The sequence below is a fragment of the Pseudopipra pipra genome, chromosome 4 (genome assembly GCF_036250125.1).
Source record: "Pseudopipra pipra isolate bDixPip1 chromosome 4, bDixPip1.hap1, whole genome shotgun sequence".
Taxonomy (NCBI): domain Eukaryota; kingdom Metazoa; phylum Chordata; class Aves; order Passeriformes; family Pipridae; genus Pseudopipra; species Pseudopipra pipra.
In genome coordinates this window covers 25,170,759-25,187,359 of record NC_087552.1, presented here as the reverse complement: position 1 = coordinate 25,187,359, position 16,601 = coordinate 25,170,759, and the positions used below count along the sequence as shown (strand labels likewise).

The window sequence follows — 16,601 nt, the reverse complement described above, 5'->3', positions numbered from 1 at the left end:
ATTTGGCATGAAAACACTCTTAAATTACCTGCATTATTTTTTTATTGCCTTGAACATTGTAGCTGACAGGCTTCTCACAGAAAAGCCACTGTCACAGCATTAACTGAAGCATTTATTCCTTGGTTGGAAAACAGCTTCTCCAATACAGTGCTTTAGTTCAAGCCTAAAGAGAATTACCAAGTCAAACTTCTGCCAATCAAAAGCTGGTTCTGCTGTGGACAGTAGCATACAACATTTGCCACATCTCTTCAGTACAATAAACTGTGCCTGGGGCAGCAACTCACACAGGGACTGATCGAGCAAAAGCAAGGGCCTTGTCATTAGGTTTGTTACTTACCAATGCCTTGACAAGGGTGTTCATGATACTACCTGCTGAGTCTTAGCTCTTCAATGAGTTAATTTTTATCTGGGAGAGAACGTGGAGGGATTTTCCCAATGGTTTGTATTTGTTCTTCCTCCAAACCAGCAGGGTTGGACTGCAGTGTATACTTAATTTCTGTCAGTTGGTGACAGAGTGGCATTTTAATGTGATCTTTTTATTTATTTATTCATTCTTTTATTTGGCTAGATATGATTATTTCATCCTGAAACCATTTTTCATGTGAGCCATACTACAGCCCACTGGTGTGCTCTGCCTCTGGACCAACCTAGTAGTATGTCCCCAAAACATGTGTTGCGCTGCAGTTGTGCCTGAGCACCAAGTCGTGCACTTGCCTTGCCCTCAAACAGTTGATTTTAAAATGCAATACCTTGTACTGTGGTGGCATTTGAATTTGCTCACTGTAAGCTGCTGGACCATTTGAACAGAAGAACACATGCAGTAGGTAGCACAGATTTTGGTAGACACAGCAGACATGGGTATGATAGTAAGCTATTCTTTCAGATATCAGATGTAAATAAACTGGAAGAATTGGCTTGATTAATTTAAGAGGTGTCATTATACAGGCACACCCCACATGAACAGGTGGGGCTGTTTATGAGAAGTGATTCAGCCTTGTCAAAGCAGCAGCAGTGTAGGAGAAAGTCCGTGTTCGAGGTGGTAACACCAAGGCTAAGCTTCACTGCTGGTCTTCTGCCTGCATGTTGGTTTCCTGCAAAACCTACTAACAAGGCTTTAAGCTGAAAAGGTTTTTTATTTTCTTTTTTTTCCTATTGTTTTCAGCCTGTTTCTTTCCTTTTGCATATTCTCTGCTTAATTTGTTTCTTTTCTGTTTTTCAGACTTTACTTAAGCATTACGTTTCCACTGATGTTATCAAATGTTCTGTATTATTTTTTATTTTCATTCTACAAACATCACTGATCTTTTTCTTTTCCCCTCTTATGGAATTCATAAGAAGATCCCATTTGTTCACAGAAGAAAGGTATTCAATAAGTTGGAAGGCTTAAGTTTTATTAATTTTCCTAATGCTCAACTAGATAATATATATTAGGATACCAGTGAGGGATTTGGGTATGACTTTTTTACTCATTTTATATCTGTTGAATCCTACATTTATAGTCTTTTTTTTTCCTTGTTGTGCTTCTTGATCTAAAACTATATTTCCAGTTCTCAATTCTCAAATCTGCTAGACTTTAGTCTTAGTCTCTGTTCAGCTAAGTTAAATAGTGACTGAAAAAGGCTGAATATACTAATAAGATCTACCAGAACAGAGTGGAATTGTAATTAACAAGTAGGGATGGTGACACTTGGGGGAAAAATAGAAGATAAATCATCTTTAAATACTTTCAGGGTAGGAAAGGCTGAAAACCATGTCCTGTGTATCTTGAGAGTACAATTCTGTGAGATCATAGTAATTGAGGCAGGAAGGTATCCCCTCTATTTCCTGAAAAACCCAGCTGAATCATTGCTGTTTTATTTCAATTTTTCATTATGCTGTTACAAGTATATTATATTTAATTCAGTTACAGCTGAATTACAGCTGTGTCTCCCACTCTTTATTGTCTAGAATTAGACATTTCTGCCTAAGTGTTCATATCCTTTTTTTATCTTTATATTTTTTATACACTTTCATTATATTTTTATCTTTATATGTGGGAGATTTGAAAGCCATCATTCTGAGTATGTAACAGGGAGAAAACTAAATCTATTCCAGCCAAAACCAGGACAGTATCCTGGTATTACATCATACTAGGTCCCACATTTTCCAATACACCATCATCTTTCCTATTTTTGCTAGATAAACACACAGATATCATTCCCTTAGTCTATGGGCTATCCCTATAAAAGTCCATTGGGTTCATTAATTCCATGAGCTTGAGCTCCATCTTCATACCAGTCTTTCAGGGCAGGAAAGATGGTGTGTGGTGTTGGATTGTTGCATGCTGAAGCCAGTTCTGATTCCATCACCGCTGCACTTGTCAGGTTTCATCACAGCTTATTCTTCACTGATGTGGTGATTGAAGGGGCATTGGGTTCAGATCCCCAAAACTGTAGTAGTGGAGATGGGTGCTGCAAAGTTCCCAGTGCAGTGATGGGCATAAAGCTGCCATAGAAGAAGTAATATAGAGTGTTAGATAACCATTAGCATAATACAATTTAATTCATTGTCTATTTTCACCCAAAATCAAATCTCCTTGAGGCACACACCAAACTTATTCATCCTCCCACATTACCCACCAAGTGCACCCAGATCCTTTGAAATTCAAGCACAGGAAGAAAAAAAAAAGTACCTCCTTTTCACCTCTTCTGAAGTGCCAGGGTATCAGCCAGGACACCTGGTCATCTGCTGATGACAACGAAGCAATGCTTGCATTTCCAGTGGTAATCTCAGACAGTTGAAAGTTTAATTGTAATTGGGAAATCTCCAGTAGGAAAGGTGACAGTGCCTGATAGAGGGGACATGGGGCTGCTATCAGCAGAGGTGTGTGGAGAAAACTGAAACTGTGAGAGTTACTGCACAGCAGATCTCATGGTTGGCAGTGTTGGACCTCTCCAGCGCTGCCCAGAGCAGCTGGCACCTCATGAAGGAGGAGAAGGAGGAGCAGTGTGTGAAACTGATGTGTGAAGCAGATGGGGCTTTTGCCATTGAGTTCAGCAGAGCCTGTGTTTTCTTACAAACCCTTTCAGCTGAGATCAGTTCACCCTCATAATACAGCAAAGGAGAGTCTGCAAAGCAAGGACCCATGGCTCTGTCTCCAGCAGCTTTCCACTTCTTGCATCCATCACCTGTGTTCAGCAGCGCTTTACTCCCATGCCTGGTGCCTGCAGGCAACTGTATCCCTGGGGCTGTCCCCTCTGCTGCCATAACTGCCCTCCTCATTTTTGCCCCTTTCTGATAGTTTAGCTTCTGTCATGGGCTCTACTTTATAAAATCGATCAGTTTGCTAGGATTTGAAAGTAGCCATTTTCATTTTTGTCCTTGAATTCTGGAGTAGCAAAGAAGCAAGTGTTATTGTGATGTGTAGGGGTTTTTGGGTTGTGCTCTGGAACTTCTGAGGCAGGAGTTGTCAGGCAGCAGCTGTACAAGTCAAGGCTACCTGTCCTTCAGAAACCTTTGGGAGAAATTTTCATGATGTATGTGATTATGATTGTGATAATTAAATGAAGCTGGTCTTCTGAGTATAACAGGGCATTTTCTCAGGGACCTGGAGGGTCCTTATTAAAAGAAATTCCTTGCTGTGATAAATGAGTACTATTTGCTTTTCCCATTCAGGTGGTTCTCTCTTGGATGTACAGATTTTGATGATACCCAAGTAACAAGTACACCTGCAAACTCAGCTGAACTGTAGTCTGTGTTGCATCTTACTTTTTTCTTTTTTTTTTTTTAAGGCAGAGTATTATGTGAATTTACAATTTTCAAAGTAATTGTAATTTTGAGCAGGCCATAGGAGTGATGAGAAGGAAGTTGCTCTGTGGAATTCCATTACCCACTGCCAGCCAACACAATCCCAGCCATTTCATGCTGGTTTTCAGGACTCTGCCTTTAGGTTTTATTACCTTTTTAAAAACCTTTTAACTAGGCATAGGAAAACTCTCAATGGACTTTCCTGGCTTTAAGCTTAACCCAATTTGTTTGGGGCTTGGGGGGTTTTTTGGTGGTTGGTTGGTTGTTGCCTAGGATATTTTGTGTGTGGTTGTTTGTTTTTTTTTAATTGAGACATGATTTTTTCCCTACTTAAAATGATTAGATTATTAAATAGATTTTAAGTCCATTGTTGTTTAACTTTTCTTTTTCACTTATGCTTTGGGCACAGTTCATGTTGAATATCTTTTTGGCATTTCGACTGTTTTCTAAGAAACTTGTTTACATAGGGTATGGTGTCTGAAAATATTTTTTGAATGGAAAATTACATTGATGAAAAAACATGCAGTTTTAAAAAAGGATCAAAAGTGATCAGTCTTGAACTGTAAATAAAAAAATGTTTTCAGTTTTGACTACAAATGTGGCTTTGTTTGGCAAACTGTAACATTGATATGATGTTTCTTGTATTTAGAGTGATTAATTGTTTACAAATCCCTATAACTGTTTTTAATATGTTTTCCATAGGAGCAACAGCTGCTGCTCGAAAGGAGGTTATAAGGAACAAGATACGAGCAATAGGAAAAATGGCTAGAGTTTTCTCAGTGTTAAGGTAATGTTTTGTGCTGTTTCAGATTTTTTTAATGTTAAGGGACATCTTTGAATGGTTACTTAGAACACTCAGCTGTTAATCAAACAGCAGATTTGCTATTTTAGTATACCACCCATCTGAGTTTTGCTGTAACCTTTTAGAGATTGTTTTATTTATACAATACTGCTATTTATTATGGCTCTGAATAGTTTTCTTCCTCAGGGCTTTTGCTGAATGGAAAACAGACAAACAAAAGACATCAGCAAAAAGAATTGCAATTACCTTTTTCTTTTTAAATTGCTCATCAGGTGTACTAATTATCTTTTAGTCACTCTGAGGCAGGAGTTAAACATGGAGAAAGGGTATGTTACTCATCACCTTTCATTAAAAAAGAAGCCAACTGTCCCACTTTGTCACCCACAGATGTTGCTATAGCCACAAGTAAAGATGACTAAATATGAAAGCATTAGGGTCATTTAACTAGAAATCCAGGAAGTTGCTGTGCAGGCAACAGCAGCTTGTTACTTTGGGCTTCACTCCCCCAAACACATGAACATGAGTAACTAATTGCTATCCAATGTTTAGAACACTCCGTTTGATGTCTCTGAGCAGAAGAGAAAACATGCTGTACTGTGCTGAAGTCTAAATATGGAAAATACAGTTCAGCAGAGGGATTTTTTTCCTCAGGAAACTGTATATTGCTCTGCTGTAGTCAGTTTATGGCTATTATGGTTATTGGAAAATCAAGGGAGTTCTAAAAAATTTATTGGTGTGATTGTGTGACTGATGTAAGAAGAATAAATAAAATAGTTACTTGAAGAATATACTCCTAACTTTAGAGGAAACTCTCAAACTTGCTTGGTTTGAAACTCTCCTGCAGCATGCAAGCAGTGGGCAGGTTCTCATCAGGGCTTTGCGTGGACTCTGCAGTTTGTCCATGCCTCACAGATTGCAACAGGATATCTCTAAATAGCATACTCAGATGGAGGACTTCCCCAAAGTATTACATGTGAATTACTAGTGATGCACAAGCTACTTCAAAATGTGCCCATAAAAAAAAAGTTGGCATTATTCCTTTTCCCTAAACAAGACGAGGGAGCAATCAAATGCTTCCACCTGCTCCTCTGTACCAAGTCTGGCAGAGAGCCTGGTGCTGACATTGCCACCACCTTCATAAAACAGCACAATTATTTTTTTGTGATGATAGTGGAGCAAACAAAGTTTGGAAACCTGGTTTTCTCTCCCATAACCTTCAACCACAGCTTCTGGATCTGTTGTATTTTGTTGTGGAGCACCTTTTGAAATATAACATTACTTCAACAGAAATGGGAACTTTAATAAGCAGAAGCATCTGAAATTGGATGCTCAGCTGATATATTTGGGGTTTTATAACTTGCAGATGATTGACATCACCTATATGTCAAAGACTTTTTCAAAGGAATCTATGAGGCAGGAGCTTTTTAATGGTTTCAAGAATGGAAGAAGGGTACAGAATAATTCTTGCGTGTGTTCTGTCTAAAGTGACATATGATGCATAAGCATCATATCTTAGGGGTTTATCACAGTTTGAAACTTTGAGCCCTCTTTAATTATTTATATTATATATAATAGAATGTAATTATAATATTATATATAATTAATGAATATCAACATTTTAAGGCACTGATGAAAATCAGTCTTAATATTTCCCTGAGAAGGGTGGTTAAAATATTTATTTAATCAGTCTATTATCCTTCTTTTTAAATGTAAATAGAGAGGAAACTGAGATTAGCTCAGTAGTGTAGAACATGGTGCTAATAACACCAAAGTCATGAATTTGATCCCCATATGGGCCATTCACTTAAGAGTTGGACTCAATGATCCTTGTGAGTCCCTTCCAACTCAGAAGATTCTGTGATTTTGCGACATCAAATAGAAATTAATCTCAGAATCTGTGATACAGAGCTTTCTTGTGCATATGCAGTTTAAAGATAATAAAAATTCTGTGAATAAACTTATCCTATGAGGGTAAAGCTAAAAGTCCCATTGCAGTTCAATTTAAAAAAAAAGAGTGATGAAATAAACTGAATAATCAAGAGAAAGCAAAAACTTTGGCGTGCAATTCTTGATGATGAAAATACTGTGTTAATTCTGAAAATATGTCGCTGTTTCATTAGTTCTAATTGCTTGGGAAACTTGCAAGGGAAATGGTCACAATTTGATTTTGACTATTAACACAAAGAAAAGTGAGCAAAAGGAGAATTATTTTCAAACTAAAAATAGAACTTGAAGAGTATATATAGTAGATAAATAAGAGTTTGAAATATGTGAGTAATTCAGGGCACATAGGTCTAAAGAAAATTGTAAGTAGTAGAATTGCTGAGAGACAGTTTTTATAGACAAAACCACATTATCCTCAAGTGAATGTGGAACTAAATTCTGTCTTTGCGTTTGCTTCCTCCAGCTTAATGTCATTATATACTTCAAAGTAAAGCACTTCAAAATAGGTTTCTCTTAAGGAATTGGGGTCAGTTTTGCTGCTGAGAAAGTATGTCATCACAGGCAGCATTACAGTCCTTGTAGAAAGCTGTACTTAAAGGCTTCTCTGGATAGAGCTGTTGTATTCCTCTTGCCATGTATTAAAAACTGTATGTATTTGAAACCAGCAAAACATATTTAGGTTTCCTAAAACAATTTTCTTGAATCCAGTATTATTTTTCGCATACAAAACTATTAAGATCACTACTAGAAAGGGTGAAAGTGCTTATTAATTTTAATGAACTTTTAGCTGCCTTTCTTTAAGTGGTGATCATCAGTAAATAATGCACCTGGTTGCTAGTGTAGACAAGAGCAAAACAAAATTTAAGTTGATTTTGGACCACACAGTGTAAGATGCTTAAATGTATTGTTGGCAACAACTGATCCTGTTGGTCCTTCTCTCAGGTTTGTGAGTTTGCATATATATTGTTTCATAGATGCAGATTATAGTGTTAAGTATACTGGGAGTCTGTGTGTGGTGTGATGCAAAGGTTAACCACGTACACAGCACTGAGAGGAACTGCACTGGTGCTGATGTTACCACCCAATTCAGTCTGTCTTGGTAAGGAGATTAGAAGTAACCAAGTCATTGTAGGTTATGGCACATGGGTTAGGGCATGTGTAGCACAAGGTGTCTAAAGCATGTTCCATATTTTTTAAAAAAAGGAAGTTGTTTACTTTTGTTGTTTTTTTCTTTTTTTCTTTCTTTTTTTTTTTAACTTTCACAGAGAAGAGAGTGAGAGTGTGCTGACGCTGAAAGGTCTGACTCCAACAGGAATGCTGCCCAGTGGTGTGCTCTCTGGAGGAAAACAAACACTGCAAAGCGGTAAGCCTGTTTGCCTTTGTGTCTTGTTACATATGAAGAAACCAATTGGTTTTCAACTGCAGAACCTAAGAAAAGTAACAGCAGCTGTCCGAACAGAATAAAACAGGCGGTTTGTTGTGCTGGAGCATTTGAGAGCAGTTCATGTAAGGCCATTTCTCAGGACTTATTATGTACCACTGATTTCCAGGGAAAGGGGTGGGGGAGAGTCCCTGAAAGTCAGCTGTTCAGAAGAGTAGGTCAGGACTGCATGTGAAGTGCGCTCTCTCCACAGTCAGCAGCATCTTTTGGTTTTTTTTTTTAAGAACAAACTTTGATACATGGAATAATGAAGGTTCAGATTAGATAATGACACTCAAACTCGTATTTTATCTGATTTGTTCTTCCTCACAGAGAATCACCAATGGAAAATAGCTCTAGAATTAGATTTTCTCTCCTAACAATTCTAAGTGACAGCATGAGAACAATTTCTCTCCGATTTAAGCCCAAGTGAAGGAAGGCTCTTACAAACACCGTGTTTGCCTTGTATGCAAACACAATACAGATTGTCAGTTTTATACCAGGTGCTTCTTGTATTGTAGGAAATTGGTAAGTCTGTAGTAGGGCTACCTTTGATTCCTTTTGGAACAATGAGCTGCAAAATATTTCATTTACTCCTGCAAGCTCTCCTTTTTTTTCTGTGTGTACTGCTGCAGAATATATTGCAGGCACACTAAAAGGTCTCTCATATATTGAGGTTCTGTTGGCAGTAGATGTAAGAAATAGAAATGCTTTATAACCCTGACACAGTCTCAGCCTCTTGTTTTCCTGTTTCCTTCCTGGAGCATTCTTTCTCTGTAATTTTTCCCTTTACTGTCTCTTTTACCCAGAAGATTCAGGTATACAGTGGTAAACCTTCTTTTCCCTGTTTTTCCCTTCCCTTTTTTCTTGTTGATGACTTGTGTGTTACGGACATAGTAACGTTCTGCTTTGAAAATGCTGCAATATGATTTCACAGGATGCCTTTCTTAATGGGTTTGTCGTCTTTACCTAGACTTTTCTCTGTATAGTTGCTTTACGTTTGTCAGAAAATTTGGTCCAAGGAAACTGCTATTGTTGCCCTGGCAAAATACTAGGAATAGAAATGAACTTGAGAAAATTGCCAAAAGTTCTTGCTACAATGGCTAAAAGGAAAATCTCCTCATACTGCAGTATTCTGGCTGAGTAAAACATTACTATACACAAGCTTCTGCATTAGTTAACACGTAGTACCCCATTCACCAAATACTCTGAAGTTCACATAGTTTCTGTTAAGCACACATATTACCATATGTATTAACAGAAAATATGAGTAGTATGTTCTGTTGTGGAAGTATACATTTTAGTCGTCTTTTTTTTCTAATGTGTCAGTGCTGGTTTGGATCTGGTTATTCGTTTTGATTTCTCATCCTAGTTATCGTGTTTCTGTTTCTTTACATTTGCATTGTTTTCATTTCCTGATTTTTGCCATCTCTCTTGCTCTGCAGCTTGAGAGGCATAGGCTTACCTTAGTGCATGTGGGTTAGATCCTCTCATTTCCCCATGCAGCAAGATAATAGTATAGATATTTTAGAATTTATCTCAATCCATATTTAACATCTTAACTACAAAAAAAAATAATTGGGGATTTTATGTAGGGGGAAATAAGACAAAAAAGGAGAGGAATTCCTAAAAACTTGACTTCTGGAGCTATTCTCAAAATCAGAGAAATTCTTGAAAATCAAAATTTTTTTTAAAATATTTGCTGTATTGGATTGTATTTGATGATTTGCATCAGCTTCTAAATCTCTGACTGTAAAAAAAAAAATTCATACCAAAGCTGATGGGTAAGATTCAAATGAAATTATGTCTTTAAGAACAATGAATGGTTTCAGAACTGTGGTAACATGGTATTCCATAACACTACAGCAACCTCCCGGTTACAAACTTTGCTCTCTCAGACCAGGCTTTGCAATTCTAGGGGTCCAACAGCTTTCAATCTTATGTCTACATCTATTGATTTAAATAAAATACTAGAAGAATGCTGTTTTCAGAGACTTGGGTTGACAAAAAGAGAGCTTACATATGGAGCAGACTGGGCAAGGTTGCAAGCAAAGGCAGAGCTTTCTAAGCAAACTGTCCCATGCTGTGGGGAGGTTTCTTTTAGTCAGGGGAGATAAAAAAATAATTCTGTATGTGAGGCTCTTTTGCCTTGTACTGGTAGCTAATACTTTTCAGGCTGATTTTGTAAGTGGTATGAATTTTGCGTGATGGCTTTATGCCATTTTTTGTTCTCTTTTGACAGGGCAAATCAAACTGCTCTTATTCAGAGCTGGGAGAATTACATAATGACCTTTTCAGGTCAGATGTGCAATATGGAAGACATTTACATTTTGTAGTTCTTTTGAGTCAAAAGAAAACTACTCAAATGTGTCTTTAAGAACTTTTAGCTTGTGAAACTTCTGCTTTAAAACAAACTCTAGCTTAATTCAATCTGCAAATTATTGTTTTTGTGTAAGCATTTCTCTGTGTGTCTGTTTTGCCAAAATCCAGCACTTACAGTAACATTAGTGTTGTAGCTCCTTTGCTATTCACTGACTTGTTCTTAGAGTTAAAATCCTCTGCTCATTTTTCTCATTCGTTTTGCTACCCCTTTCTTCTCTTCAGCTACTGTTGAGGCTATTGAGGCTGATGAAGGTAAATTGGCCAGTCCCCTTTCTGTTGGTGCCACAACAGATAAGGGCTCTGCTGGGTGTATTCATTTTGCTGTAGCTTGTACAGATTGTGTGGGTGTTGGGCTAACAATTGTGGCTCGGTATTAACCAAAATGTAATTGCTTTAAAGGGGAAAATGTTTTTTGGTTTTTCTTTCTGTTGCTGCTGTTGAGATTTTTTTCTTTCTGAAAGTTACAATAACATTGGAGTTGCTGTATGTTGGAGGAAGCACTGAATAATGCCACAGGAGGAGATCAGGGAACTTGGATTTCAAGGGACATAACACGGCAGCAGATCATAAATGCTTTGTGACACATAGCTCAAAAGCTGTGCACTGGAGACTGGCTCTTGTCTCTGCCTCAGACTATCCTCAGCGATCTCTAGTCTAGGAAAACACACAGCTTTTTATAAATATTCTCTCTTTTTGTTGATTTTGTTTCTTTTCCCCTTTTTCTATTTTTTTGCCTCAGTTTGTTTCCTTTCTTTTAGATAACTAGTAAAGAAATTTTATTGGTCTTTTGTTACAGTTCAGCATGTTTCTGTTTCTCTTTAAAAGTAAACCAACATGAGACATTTGTCTGCAAGATGTCTGCTTCCTCTGGTAGTGGCAGTTTACACACTGGATATTTACATTAGAGCAACCATTAACACAGGCACCATTTTAACTACAAATACAAAGTGACTGGCTGCCTTGGAAGATTTCTGAGCATTCAGTGTTGAAAACTATGGTGTTTTGTTGACAGACCTCTAGCTTAACCCTTAAGCAATTTTTAATGCTACACTTCAGATCTAAGTAACTGTGTATTGCAAAGGAGATGCACAATATTCGTTCAGCATTATAAAGTTTTGGAAGAAGAATTTTCAGAATTCCCCTTTAAAACAAAATTCTTCAGTTGTATTTTGTTCTTGCCCCTCTCAAATTTTCTGTGGGTATTTTTTTTTTTAGTTAATTAAAAAAAAAAAATCTGATGATTGCTGTCTGTTGGTAAGATGTGCCCTTTTGGCCAGTGGAATTTGTTTTTGAATTTTGTGAAGCAGTGAATAAAATTACAGAACAAACAAGTAAGAGAAAATACAACTGCTTTCTAAATAGCAGTGAGTAAGCTGCTATTTATGTTGGAATTACCTATTCCTATCGGCAATCTCTAATCTGCAGTGTGCATTCTTGTTGACAGTTTGGCTGTTTTCTGTGATTTTCTGTGACTATGTGTTGTGTTTTAGTATATTCTCAATGTAACCTGCTAATACTCATTGTCTGACCAGCAACTACAGCAGAGCACCTTCTTAGTGTTACAGATGATAACATGTCTACTTGAAATACAATTGATTGAACGTGCCCCCATGCTAGCAATATGCAGCCCTCAAGTTAATCCTTCAAGACTTGCCATCCTTGCTAGTGAGACACCTTCACCATAGTTGCAACAACTTGTCTGCATAGATGAAGCTTCTGAGGGGGAAAAAGTTTCACCCTTTACCAGTTGTCCCTCTGCAGTTTGATTCAGGGCCCAGTAACACCAACTGGGCAGTGCTGCTGTCAAGCTCCAGGACACAGCAAGTGTTTTGGCTTCAATGCTGAAAGCCATCCATTAAACTATTGCTTCAAGGGATTGGCTTGGGTACTTGTTAGACATCTTAATTTTTGTGGTAGAGGATAAAGTAAGAACAAATAACAACCCAAACCCCAAACCTTAAGAAAACTCACTCTAGGACCCGTTCTGTTTTCACTGCTCCATCCCTACTCGCTTGACTAATTACCATTATGTTTTTATTGTTTTCCTGAGTTGAAGTATAATACGTGTTAAAACCCATGCACTTCACAAAGTTCCAATATAACATTTGTGAAACTGGCTAAAGAACTGAATCCTGAGGCAAACGGGATCTATCAATTTTCACAGGAATGGTTGGCAAAACTATTAGCGTGAAAATGCTTTTTTTGCTCTCCACAAAATGCAAGGAGTAGTAGATTGGTACCAGGGATGTTTTGGAGTTTTGGATGTGTTCGCTTTTTTTTAACAGAATTTGCCAGCTTGTCCAAAATCAGGACAGCGTATTGGAAGGAGAGCAGGAGTACTTTGAGGTAAAGAGAAGATAAAAGGGGAGAAGGAATATTGAATTTAATCTTTGAAACTCCCCTACCATTTTCTCTCCAGGGAGTTTACAGTTTCCTGGTACTAACACACCATTTTTGCTCTATGGCATGTTATGATAGAGGCATAGCAGAAATGCCACTTCTGGAAGTGCAGTGCGTTGACTTGGTGCAGACAAGAGAAAAATACACAGAAGGCTATGACAAAATAACTTGCTGTTTGCCTACAGTACTTTTTTCTCTTTTGCTTTAAATCTAAAGATGTTCAACACTTCAATTAAAGAGAGAATAAAATTAAATAAAAATCACTCTATGAATGCGTTCCCCAGCCTGTGGCTCCCTTTTGAGGTTGGTGTGGCCTCACCAATGTCGCTGCTGAAGGGCAGATCAAAAGTCCTCAGGATCAGTTGGAACTTTGGTCTTTTGTCAGTGCGTTTCCAAAGCTAAACTGTAAGAATGTACCAAAATGACAATATCCCTGTCCATGTTGCACAGTGTTACTGCTGTTTGACTCAACCTGCTCTTTAGAAGTGCAGGAATGTGTCAGGGAGGGTAACTGCCCTGAGCATTCAACAAGCAGCTCACCTGCACTGAGAACCTGTTGTAGGGTCATCCCAGATCTCCTCTAGCTTTAATGTATATCCCACGAACTGGCCTCACCATGTCATCACCATCTGTAACTAGCCAGCACTTTTTCCCTGATTTTTGAAAGTCAAGTGGGAGTTTTGGCTCGTGAAAGGGTGTAAGGACAAGGCACAATGTCCTTAAGGCTGTGATGACAACAAATGCTACCTCACAGCTCATGGCTGTGCCCTAAGCATGGTTCCTAAATGCACACTGTAGTTTCATGTCAGCATCTTAGCACAATAAGCTGAACCCCAGTGGACAACAAAGTATTGGAAGTTGATGGTGTTGAAAAAAATAGTTGTGTTTCAAGAGACGGTGGTGGTTAACACCCAGCTCTTTCTGAGCACGGTAAGGAGTCGGTCGTGTTGTCAGATCTTCTCATTGCCGCCTTCACAAAGAAGGACTTTCACACTTGTTGCTAAATTGGGGAAAAAGCTGCCGAGAGTTTTACCTTGCTAATTTTACTTCTTAATAATCCTTTATTTAGCTATCAAAGGATTTTCACCCCAGCATAAGATCACTAGCTTCGAAGAGGCCAAAGGCTTAGATCGAATTAATGAGCGAATGCCTCCGCGCAGAGATGTGCCATCTGATGCCAACCTTAACTCCATCAACAAGGCAATCTCCACAGAGACTAATGGCACGGACAGCAACGGCAGTAATAGCAGCAATATTCAGTGACCACTGTCCGGGAGGGGGGTTGAGCTGCAGGGCGCGATGGGGTTGCTGCACATCGGCAGTGGGATGTTCTTGCCTCTGATAATAGCTTACTTGCTCTGGGGGCCAGGTGTTGGATTCAGTTTACAAAAATCATCTACGAAGAGATCGTCAACTTTAATTTGGTGGGAGGGGGGGTGGGGGAGAGACACCTCCTTTGGATATGCCTTTAAATGCTTGTAGAAAAATGAAAGCTCATGCTGGTATATATTGCAAAGTTAGGGGAATGAACATGTTTTCCTACTGCATTGGGAACGTCTAGATATGTTACTGAAAGGCCTTTTATTATGTTACTGGACATGAAAACTTTGTTTAATTTCTTACTAACTATTGTACGTTTACAGTTGCAGCACTCAACATCAACATCGAAACATTTTTAACAAAATGTACAAACTAAATAAGGACTATTTATTGATAATGTTTTGCTACTCTTGTCAGACAATGGCTATGAAATAAATTAGGCAGTCTTTAAAAATATAGAGAAAAAAAGAAAAAAAAAGAATGTTGGAAATTTGTTTAAAATGCCAAAAAAAAGAGAGAGAGAGTGAGAGAGAGAGCGAGAGCGACAGTTTAATTTTGTACAGATTATGCTTACCTCAGGTTTCTTTAGTGTGCTTCAATGCCCTTCTTTAAATATAACACTTATCTTACTAATTTGGCAGCAATTATCTTTTTCTTTGTTTAAAAAAAAAACTGGAATAATAACATTTATCTTTTTTTTGCTGTTTATATTTAGGGGGGTTTGGTTTGGGAGGTTTTCTGGGGGTTTTTTTGGTAAATCAAGTCTTGGTTGTGGCTTGCTGAATTTAAATATTTATGAGTGGTGCATTTTTAAGTATAGTGAACAAGACACCATATTAAGTGCAGTGAAAAGCATCTATATTCTGTAAAAATCTGCCTATGCATGTTTTTTAAGAAAAAATGGCTGTATAGGCCTGTATGGGACTGTAATGCGCTTAGTGGTCTGACTTATACTGGAAATGTATGTATACTGGCGTACTTTATATTCTCTAAAAAAAAATGCTTAATGCCTTTGAAATTTTGTAATCAAAAAAAAGCTTTGAAAAATCTAAGGGGGAGAGTATTCTTAAAGTTTTTAACATAAGCTTGTCAGTGCACATATAGATGGGTAGCATGTTTAGCAAACCTTGTGAAATTTAAATAAGTTTGTAGTTACATGTGAAATTCTAAATGCATGATAACTGTTAATGTCATAATGGTTTAGTCATTTTGTTCTGTTTTGTCATGTGCCACAAAATGTGTAATTTTTTCACTTTTTTCCCTTTGTATATCAGTTACGGGTTTCAACTGGTTCATTCTCAAAAAGAAAAGGAAACAAAACAAAACAGTCCATTGATATTTTTTAACAATTGTATAAGTGCCCAAGTAATTCACTACAGCCTACAGCCTTGCCTTTGTAATTTGACTTCGAAATGTTGGCAATCAAAGCATGCACTTGTAACAATGAAAGAAGCATTTTATATTACTACTCAATAAAAATGTGCATGAACTTAAGCACTCTTCCCTTTCTTGCTGTCTCAGTCACCATGCCTGTGCGCACAGGCACCATGCGTTTGTGTGCTTCTTCTCTCTTTTGCTTTGGACAGGAGAAGACCGTCAGTGTAAGAGAAGAATGACTTGTTTCGCATCTCAAGGTCAGTTCTTTACTAAGAAAAACGTTCGTTTATTACCCAGCTCTTTAGGCTACTGAATGTCTGCAGACTTCCCCCAAGTTCTGATTAGGAAGTTGGGTTTTCACTAAAATGAGTATAGGATGTAACCCACGAACACAGAGAAAACACGTGCCCTCTGTGTGCTTTCGCCTTTTCTGGAGTGTTTGAAAAGACCAGTTAGTATCATTTACAATGTACCTTTAAGGGGAAAAAAAAAATCAACAATTTTGGATTTCAAGTGCTCTCTTTTAGTAGAGGTGAACTGTCAAACTGTCTGCTTTCTCATTTTCTCCCTAATGTGCTCAGCATTCTTCCACAGTCCATCATCCTGTGAAGAACTGATGGACAATGCCAAATGGTGCAATGATGTGGGTATTGCTTTAGTCCTCCTTTCAGGTACCATTATTAAATATAAGCTCAGTGCCTGCTTTCTTATATTTTTCCCACTTTAGCTCTTGCTAATTGTGACAGGTGGCAAAAATAAAGAGTATTCATAATGTCTGGGACTAGGAAGCTGGATCCATTTCAGATTTAACTTCTCATTTCAGACTGTGTAGAGATATAGCACAAGGGAGAGACACATAGAGTCTTAACTGTTCATCTGCTCAGTGAAGCTGTTCATCTGACTAATGGGCATGGTCTCTGCAGAAAGGAATGGTGGCAGTTTGCGTGACTGCTTTCCTTGCCCGTTCAGCCCTGTGTACGTGCTCACTAAAGAGCCGTAGGTTACCTCAGGTAAGTTTTCCTGTGGGGACGTCTGAGCCAGCGCTCAGCAGGCACCCTGTGCAGCACAGAGCAGCACCGTGGGGCAGTACAGCAGCGTGTGTTGTCTGCTTTCATTTGAGTTGGGCCCTGGCAGTTGCACAAACCAATTTGACAGTAAGAAAGGGGCTTT

At 38.2% G+C, this 16,601-nt stretch overlaps 1 protein-coding gene across 4 annotated transcripts in view; it reads left to right on the top strand.

Annotated features, from left to right (window-relative positions):
* PPP3CA (protein phosphatase 3 catalytic subunit alpha) overlaps positions 1-15,548 on the top strand; it is a 182,996-nt gene extending 167,448 nt beyond the window's left edge. Inside the window, exons 11-15 of one of the 4 annotated variants that reach the window (XM_064651996.1) lie at positions 1,336-1,362; positions 4,489-4,573; positions 7,798-7,895; positions 10,557-10,586; positions 13,804-15,548. In XM_064651996.1, the coding sequence (XP_064508066.1) occupies positions 1,336-1,362; positions 4,489-4,573; positions 7,798-7,895; positions 10,557-10,586; positions 13,804-13,997 (434 nt within the window). In that variant the 3' untranslated portion in view covers positions 13,998-15,548. The remainder of the gene's footprint in view (positions 1-1,335; positions 1,363-4,488; positions 4,574-7,797; positions 7,896-10,556; positions 10,587-13,803) is intronic. The other 3 variants (XM_064651997.1, XM_064651998.1, XM_064651999.1) reach the window with 3 other exon arrangements.
* The last annotated feature ends 1,053 nt before the right edge of the window (positions 15,549-16,601 follow it).